The sequence below is a fragment of the Trichechus manatus genome, unplaced genomic scaffold (assembly GCF_000243295.1).
Source record: "Trichechus manatus latirostris isolate Lorelei unplaced genomic scaffold, TriManLat1.0 scaffold00075, whole genome shotgun sequence".
NCBI lineage: Eukaryota > Metazoa > Chordata > Mammalia > Sirenia > Trichechidae > Trichechus > Trichechus manatus.
In genome coordinates, this window is record NW_004444011.1 from 6080369 (window position 1) to 6090221 (window position 9853).

Sequence of the window (9853 nt, forward strand, 5' to 3'; positions counted from 1 at the left end):
CGGAAGCCCTGCGGCCGCAGGTCGGGCTGCGGGCGAGCCCTCCCGTGCAGGTAAACGGGCCCGGTCCGCTCCCGCCGCGGGGCCACCGCGCCCGCTCCCCGCACCCCGAAGCTGGGGTCTTCAACAAACCCCATAGATCGCATCCTTTACCAGTGTTCCGCTTTAATCCAGAGAAATGGCGATCGTCAAAAGTTAACGCGAATCGTATCTAGTCACACTAATAACACACAAACTCAAATCCAAACAAAATATAACTTTCTTGTGTGGGGGAACATACCTTATTTATTTATAATGTAATACTTAATACTGGCTACTTTCTTTCATAAAACTTGAAAAATATCAAAATAGGATAGATGTACAGTTAATACTAAAGATGATTCAAATACTCAAGCTGAACTTCCTAACCCTTTTACAGGTGTGCAAAAATAAAGTGTCAAAATTGATGAGTGGCATATATGCAAGGGGAAAATTGTTTCTACTGAAAAGGAGGACATCCAGCTCGAAGAAACGATGGTTCGACTGAAGGCAAGGTGTTTCTGGTCTTTCTCTAGACCCGAGCAGACTGTTAACTTCCCCAAGTCACAACTGAGTTGCTCTTTCCAGGCTTTTCGAAGCATCTTTAAGTTTCCCCACTAAGTCCTACAAAACGTACATAATACAACGTTTTTTTTTTTCAGATAAAACACAGAAGTACTCAAGTTTCAGAAAGATGCACGAGAAAAGTCGGGAGACACTTTCTAAACGAAATTAACATTCACGAGGTCTTTTAACTTTAATAAAGTACTATCGGTCAAATATTTTAAAGAACTTTTTCTCTAAAATATCTTCAAATTGGCTGTCTGCCCTTGGAATGAAACAGGATTTCTACCGAATCCTCTTAACAGGAAAGGTATTTCTAAAGAGAATTTCCCAAGTTATCTAACAAAGGTTAAGCTGTACACATTTTCTAAAAGTTTAGAAGTTTGATTAATGGTTACACTAAAACGACTCCAAGAGATATCTTTGAAAAATTCAATGTCATTAACATTTCAAGAAATCATCTTCATTTTTTTAACTGTTAAGAAATAAATTCATTGTCGTATTCATTAATCAATGTAGTTTTGAATTTCCCTAGTCTTAAACTGGCAATTTTAACAGTATTAGAATGTTATGTATACTTCTCCCTTTGTAAGAAGTCATTTAAAACCACTGTTTTAACATCCCATTTTGAAAGTTTAATTCAATTTCTGAAAGCAAAGAAGACATTTTCAAAGCCATGCTCTTAAGTTTGCTTTTTCCTACTGGAACAAACTTATTGTGAATAGAAGAGTTTACACTTCAGAAGTTTATATTAATTGGAGGGGACAGCAAATATAGGCCCATTCTCTATGAATAGCATCTTAGTTCCCAAAGTGAAGTCTATGTTAAAATATTGCTTTTGAAGCCTCCTTCCTACTAAATCCTTAAGCTAGTCTCCATTATCTGCTGGCAGATTGTTAGACTTTTTCTTTTGAACTTTCCATAAGCCTAATTCTCAACTAACATCTATAAAAAAGACAGACATATTCACAGATCCTAATACTGTACCTGTAATTGTTCCATGTTGCAACTAAAACTAATCCCTGGGTGGGATCCTGAATCAGTGTTCTAGGGAAGAAAAAAAATTCTGTTTATTTAAATCAAAAGAATTTTAGCTTTCATGACACATTTAATTTTTAGACATGACTTATGTATGTATAAATACCTCTACATTTAAGGTCACCAAATACGCAGGTCTGTACATCTTATGAAGTTGACTGGTCTAAAACACAACATACACATATCAGCCTTTGTTTAAAAAAAGCTTTCCCCAAATCCCCCTAAAGAACGGTTTGTTAAACTTTACCTTTATCTGGTATTCCAAACGCCAAGAAACATCAGTTATGTGTGGAAGAGATCTGCCTATACTAAAAGATACGAACGATACTTTCATGCATAATATCTACAGAAAACCTTCCACTATTTATCTCTACTAAGAATGGCCTCTGCCTACCTCCTCACCCCTACGATTTGAATCCACTCTGAATTAAAACATCGTTAAACTTTATTTTCAAGTTCTGAATAGTAAAAGAGCATTTAAAAAATTATCTCAATAAACTTTACCTTTAAAAACATTGGCTTAACTTCAATTGTTTCACTCGCCCTTTGGCCCCATTTCTTTTGGTCAATACCCCTGTTTTTTCCCTGTTTTGTTTCATACCAGCACTCTCCATTCATACCTGCAAGTGAAAAGTGACTCAGCTTGACACCATATATATAGTACCTACCTTCCCAGTAGGATTTCAAGGGAATTCTTATTATTCTGAAAAAAAAGAAAAAGAAAAAAAAAAACACAATTTTGCAAACAGAATAGGAGAAAAATAGTAATTGTTAACTTAAAAAAAGTTTAAGTAACCTGATATTCCGTACAAAACAGTTCTATTCGCTCTCTGTCAAATTTACAATCTTCTAGACAAGTGCTGGGGGAGGGAGGGAGAAGTCAGTTTAATTAGTATGCATTTTAAAAACTGAAATTGGAATCATAAAGGTACTATTTGAAAATAAATGGATATTTAAATAAATCCTGTACCTCAGAGTCGATTTGTCAGCTCTTTGCTTTCCTGCTTCCAGTATACAGGTTGCAGCTGCTGCATGACAGTGTTTTAATACTACTGGGTCGATATGTTTCAAGTCTGGGTGATCTAAAATAAATTAATTGCCAGTGATGCTTGTGATAATAAAAGCTTCACAGTCATGTTTCTAAAAAGGGTATTTTAATTACAGTAAAAAAAAAAAAATCCTTTAACCAGATAATAAAAAGAATTCAAATATAAGGACTGTTAATTTTAAGTAAATGACATGAGAAAATAAATTGCAAAACAAAAGAACATCAATAATTATGCTGTTTTCTGGTTTCAATTACCTTCTGTTATTTTGCCTTAATGTTTTTAACTTAAAAATATACATATATTATAATCCCAAAGAAAAAAATAACAAGACAGTGGTCACCATTCTAACACTGGATGGAGTAAATTCAAAGGAAAAGAAAGGAGACAAATATTTTACATGGTGTAAATTTTAGAATGAATAAACTTTCACTCTAAAAGTTGATAAATTTTAGCATAACTGCTTCCATGGACATTAATGCATTAAGAGAGGGGAGGGCACAAGTTCAGAATATCAAACACAATTTAGAAAATCATATCAATATTTTCAGGTTTTGACAGCCATTCTTTTTTGAGATTAACCAGGTGGTGGTGACTATTTTCGTTTGACAACTTCCACTTTCATACCTTTTGTACAAGTGTTTAGTTCACGAAACTACGGGGGGAAGAAAATTGAATGGGTGGGCCATTTATGCTTAAGGAAATTATCTAACAGTGACCTCTTTTAAAATGTGTCTTCAATCCCTACTGACACTGCACTCCGCAATCACTGACCCGACGGCTTAAGAGACTTCGCCTCCTGGTAACTGGTGCGGAATTAAGCATAATGTATCAAATTTTAAGAGTCTAGGCGTAGTACCTGTGTAAAAACTAGGGTTAACTAAAGTATTGGAGTGATCATAGGAACTTGAGGTATTCTTTAAGTTGGAAAAATGTCAACACTATTTGACCTAGTAATTATTTGGAAAAACACTCTTTTAAGGCTCTGCCAGCCTAGCACTGGAAGCTTGAATTGCAAGGAGCTCCCCTGATGAAGTCCAAGTGTCAAAACAGCCGCTGCTTCTGACCAGGCTGAAAACAGATGTTTAGGCCACAAACAAGACTTGAACGCGGGCTTTACAAAGGAACAAAGAGACTGAGAGGACAAATAAGGCCAGGAACGTGTAGCTGGCTATGTGCAGGTGGCAACTGGGGCCATAACACTGTCCAGGACCCGCTGTGGGGTCCTGGCAGAGCCTCAGCCCCACACTCTGTCCAGAGCGAAGGGCAAAGCCCGGAGACTTCCTCTTCCCGGGGCTTTCCCCCTCTCTCTAGGTTTCGCTCCTCTTCTCCGAGCGCCCCTCCACCCAGGCCGATCCAGCTCAGAGCTGAGCGGCTTACCTAACACGGCCTCGTCCGCCTGGGCGTCCAGCAGGCTCTGGAAAGCCGCCCGGAGGAGAAGCATGAAGGCGCTGGGGTCGAAGCAGCCGGGATCACCCAGCATCTGGAAGCCTTTCTGCACATACTCCGAGAGCTCCATTGTGAGCGCGCCGTGACCTTCGACACGCGCACCACGTGACACGGCCGCGCGCCCAGCTGATGCGGCCGCGCGCGCACCCGGCTCGGGGCGGCGGCGGTGGCGCAGGCTGCGGGCCTCCGGGTCTGGGGCTTCCCTGCCCCGCGCCCTGGGACCCCAGTCGGCCGCCGCCGGCCGCCGCTTCCGTCTAGCCCTTCCTTCTGCGCCGGCCCCCAGAGCCGCCTTGCCTCAGCGAGAGGGGCGGCTCCGGGCGCTTTGTGGACGCTCGCTGCTTTCTCTTCCACTCTGTGCTCACCTTGGGCTGTCACTAACTCCTGCCAGTCTCCACGAAAGAGTTCCCTAAAAGACCCCCTTGATGGAAAGTTCACCGTGTCGGGACTCTGGGCCCCCACTTGCCCGCGCAAACTATGCCCTCCCTGCTCCTTCTTCAGCGCGAAACCTGCGGGAAGCTCCGTGTTAAGGCAACTGTTTGGTTTTTGCCACCAGCTTAACCCCGCAGCACTGGCCTTTTATGAGTGAGGCAGTAAAAATATATAATTCTTGTTTTTCTTTTTTCATTGTCATTATTGGAATACAGCAATTGATTCCTTCCTTTGTGTGTATATGTGTGTGTATCGTGTGTGCACGTACTGTACTTCAGCAATGGGGGGATTAATAAACTTCATAAACATTTGACAGGATTATTTAAAAAATCTTAATGCTGCTGCAAATAAATGCCTTTTAAAAGCAAACATACAAATTTTGTGCTGCTGTACTCACTTCATCTATGTGTCCAGTTTTAATTACTCAGTAGAATCCTAATAAAATAGACAGTTTTCGCAGTAAAATATAGTTAGGAATGGCAAGATCTTTATTAGAAGTGGATTACTGTTCCGGATACTCTTAACTGTAAAGATTCAAATACAGTATAAAGTTTATCTTCTTTATATTTCTACGAAGTTGGTTTGGAGAACAAGAGTGATTCATTAAAAGGAAGAAACGCGAAGGAAAGGCATTTTTTATTGAAAGAACTTAAAAGAAAATTAAAAAATGTAGGTTCTTGAAGGGTGGAGGGGAGGGATGAGGAACTATCACGGTATTTTAGTTTTCAGGAGCGATTATTTGAAACAGACTCAACATGAAACATTCTTTCCATTTGCATAAATACCCATTTGAAAAAAGTAAATTGTTTTTAATGAATACAGTCAACATTTAACTTTGCAGCAATACACAGGGAGTACTTCATTTAAACGGAATAATTTAGCATCAGAAACTGAGTAACTCTGCTCAGTACTCCTCTGAAGGCTTTGAAAGTCGTGTGGACCAGCTCTTCACCGGTGAGAACATGGGATCAGTAAAGGATTTAAAAGTCTCCCTGGGTCTTTATGAAACAAACACCTGTTAATAATTTTCATCTTCTCTTCCCACCTCTAGATTTCTTTCTAGTCTCAATGTTTCTTATTTGTAGTAAAATGTAAGTTGAAAACTTTAAAGATGCATGATTTACATAGGACATATTTTACAGGGCAGAGTTGTGTAAATGTTAAACAACATTAACAACAACCAAGCTCACTATGTTTGTTACACATATATCTTATGACCTAGCATAAAACTGATAGTTAATATTGTATAGAATGTGAGTTGATAATTCTAATCATACTCATTTTAGTGTGTGTAAAAAGAAAACATTAATGCTAGCATAGAGTTTAAAAGGTTATTTTAAAAGAGGAATATTAAGTGGTTGTGAGTTTGTAGGCATAAAACTCAGAAAATTAAAAAGGGTTATTTCCATAATAGCTGTCATGTTACTCTCTTGCACATATGTAAGTACTTTCTTTTACAGAATATTTGTCCTCTTCTGTCTAAATACATTCACAAGTTAGGCCCAAGTGATGCGTAAATTTCCAGCTCACACAAAAATTTTAACCATAATGTTTCCCCATGCTTAAAAAACTGAAATTTTCTACTATAGTTACATTTATTTCAATGCCCTTTGAAAGAGTCACAGGATTAACTATTTGTTTAAATGTGGAACATGTGCGTCTTTGACAAGTCACTGAAATACACAGAAGTGTGATTATTGAAAGGTACTACTGCCCAGATGTAGACTCTCCTGGTTGCAACAATAAAATCAATGTATTTTATATTGTTAGGAAAGATGTATATGAGTATATTCCCAAAGAATGAAAAGTACTATTTTTAAAACCTGCTTTGATCATTGTAAAACAACATTGGAACTTTCACTAAACTTAAAAAAAAAATTCTTCAGGCTTAAAGCCAATAGACTGAATTTGGCCTCAAAGAGCCTTTTAAAAGAACGATTATATGCAGCTGAAAATAACAAAATCTATTCAAATGTCTCCATGTTAATAATATATCTTGCTCTCTAAATTGCAAATATTAAGGTAGACAGTGTGGATAATTTTTTTTTAATCTAGAAATTATTTGAAGAACTAAACAGTATCATTTTAAACAATGTGTTAGAATGTTTCAAAAATGTACTATATCCTTTTAGCTAGTTACTTAAACTTTTTTAGAAACCAACTTAATATTGGTCCCTGCACTGTGATTATAATTAAAATGCATTGGGGCTATGACAGGATCTATGCAGTCAACTTTTCTCAAAGGCCTCATTGTTACATTTGCTAGTTTTATCAATTTTTTTCTAGTGTTCTTTTTAGACTGCATATGTACATTTGCTTTTGTGCAAAGTAAGCTGAAGGAAAGTGTTCTTTTAGGTTAAAGAATTCATTGAACATCCATGGGTAAAACCAGTATGTTTAAGTGCCAATGAACCATCCAGAAGTTTGAACTGGCATAAACATACTATGTCTTCTAGAGGAGTTGTATTTTATCCCTGTCCATGGAATACCTGCTCATTTTCTAGAGAGGAGAAAGTTAAAAACTACCTATACATAATAAACCATCTTCTCTCTACTCTCTAATTCTTTGATGAAATACTTATTAATGATAATAGAACTTACTGTTTTTCAGCTAGTTTAAGGGAAGTTGGGAGGAATACTTAACTAAGCTATAGAAGACATTTGAGAGTCTAACTCAAAAACCAGTTAAGTTTATAAAATCCATATACATTCTTTTATTTTACTAAATATCTTAATTTGGTAGGGCACAGATTGGAACTTGGAATTTGAGCACTCAGGTTTTTGCACATTCAGGATCAGAGTTCAGTGGTTTCAAATGGAATCAAACAGAACAAACTGAGTATTCAAAAGGACAACAAAGCTTTTATTTTTAAATGAAACATATAATCCAATTCCTAACCATTTCTAAGTAGTCATTGCTATAATAATTAATACTGATAGACATGAACTTTTTTATTCACATAGTATAGCCTAGTTCCTATATGTGGATTTTAAAATAAAACTCCAATGTATTTCAATGGAATTAATGCCTTTATATATAAGGGAAAGTGAAATGCTAGTTACATTAAAGAAACTGAAATCACATGATTGAAAATCAGTGCTATAATGTTCTCAAAATCACTTAGAAAATTCATGGTTATGGTCTTGCGAGTACGTTTTGGATTTTTTTTCAAAAAATTTATTTAAAACAATTAGACTAAGTAGTGAAATTTCTATTTAATATTTTCATCGTTTAATACCATTTAACCTTTATTTTCATATAGTATATAGTCAGGTAAATATCGACTATAAACTTCAAAGTGTAATATAACAGTAAGCAAAACTATATATTTTTAATCTAAAATTTAAAAGGTTAATTTATCATGCTACCAGGAAATACAGCTTTTTAAATCTCAAAGTATTTCCTGAGGTTAGGAAACTGATTTTGTTAAGCTTTGCAAACAGGAAATTCTATAGTCAAGATACTGGCAAGAAGAATACTCTTAAATTTCTGTAAGTGAAATTTGGGAGCTATATCAAGAGTTCGATGCCATGATTTTGTTAGCTACTTGAGTCAGAATAAGATAACTCTAACATTAAAGGAACATTCATAAGAATCAAATTATGATTTTTAATATCAAATCTTTGCATCTAGCCAATCTTAGTTTTAAAAAAAAATTTGTGCATACAAGAATCATGTCTGCTCTTTAGGGATTCACTATAACATATTGATTGAATCTTCCTTCAGGAAGTTTGATCCCTTGTTTTGAAGCAAAGCAATTCATGTCACATGGGAATATATGAGTTGTACAGACTAAAACTGTAAAGTCTTGGGTGAGGAAGAAATGAGGAATTGGTTTTTAAAAAGGAAAGGAAAATAAACATATGCAGTTTGGCAAAGAACGAAGGCAAATTTTAATTTAATTGTATGACAATTAGAAGGAAACTAGAAAGACTCATACTCCATATTACATTTAATAAGAAAAGAATAGGTTGAATTATGTGACTTAGAATTTCTCTACATAAATAAAAACCAATAATTTGCCTTTAAATTCAGTGAGTGGTTGAAATGATTACAATTTACTTGTCTTCTGCATGGATTATAAAAAGCAAGTTTACTCCTTAAATCACATAATTTATATCTACCTCACCAATGAAGTTACATGAAAAGTAGGAGCTGGCCAATCGTCTAATAAATTCTGTCAAATAGGCAGTTTAGATACTAACAAGCGTAGTTCCCCTTAGCAGCAGGTTGTTTTTCTTTACTTAAATTGTGAAGATCAGAAAACGGAGGTGGAAAGGAGCAGTGTGCTGTCACAGTGTGGGGAGAACAACTAGGGTCACATAACAATGTGTGTATACATTTTTGTATGAGAAACTAACTTGAACTGTAAACTTTCACTTAAAGCACAATAAAAAAAATTATAAAGATCACCACTTTGGTTTTCTGCTTCATTAATCTGATATCAGCCATAATGACCCACGGCTTAGCTATATAAGAGGATGAAAGCTAAGCACAGACACGTTGAGACAAACTTACAGTGATAAATATATCTAATTCTTCCGTACGTATACAGACTCTCCTTCAAATTGTCAGTATATTTCTAAAAAGGAAGGGGGGGGTGCAAAGAAAGAGGAGGGAAGGAAGGAAGGAAAGGAGGGTGGGAAGGAGGAAGGGAAAGAAACTGGGAGAGAGAGTGTGGAAGCAAGGAAGTAAAGGAGGGTAGAAGGGAGGGTGGGAGGAAGAAAAGCTTCTCTGAACGGGGCGGGGGTGGGGGGTGGAGGAGATAGCACACAAAGCTTATTTACTGTTTATTTTCTCTGACACAATCCATTATAGCAAGATTCTCTTAGTTGCACTGAATTCAACTTAGCCTCACAGTAATGCTTGATATAGACTGGCAGATCATCTGTCATGTCCAGAACTTAAATCAAAGTTTCAAAATGTGCTGCATTTAGACTACAACAGCAGATAATATCTAACAGATTCCCTTCCTTTTTTGGTTCTAGATTCTGAATGTCTATTCTAATGCTTTATTTTCTCATACTACAGAAACTGGAGTTTGGGGCAGATCCATGAATTCCAGCAAAAAAAACTGAACCAATGGGCCTGCTCTATGGAATATTATTGTATAAAGCTGATAATCTTTAAAAGTTTGTATTTTGAGAGCATGGTTTTTGCATAGTAAAATTTGAAATTTAAGTAATGTACAAATATCCATATTTATTTTAAGGGAATGTAATTTTACAAAGAAAAATGGAAATGGAAAAAAAAAATAAAAGGAGTACTTTATAGACTAAAACTCAGGTAACAGTAGTCTGTATTTGCTTAT

The 9853-nt window shown here is 36.3% G+C and overlaps 1 protein-coding gene across 1 annotated transcript; it reads right to left on the reverse strand.

The window, feature by feature from the left end:
- Positions 1-148: 148 nt before the first annotated feature.
- On the reverse strand, positions 149-4211 carry COMMD3 (COMM domain containing 3). The gene is made up of 8 exons (XM_004380539.2): positions 4044-4211; positions 2588-2699; positions 2414-2477; positions 2286-2320; positions 1865-1925; positions 1724-1780; positions 1567-1626; positions 149-639 (listed from the first exon to the last, which is right to left on the reverse strand). Exons 1-8 carry the CDS (start codon positions 4180-4182, stop codon positions 580-582), a joined length of 588 nt encoding a protein of 195 aa, XP_004380596.1. The 5' UTR covers positions 4183-4211; the 3' UTR covers positions 149-579.
- Between the last annotated feature and the right edge of the window lie 5642 nt (positions 4212-9853).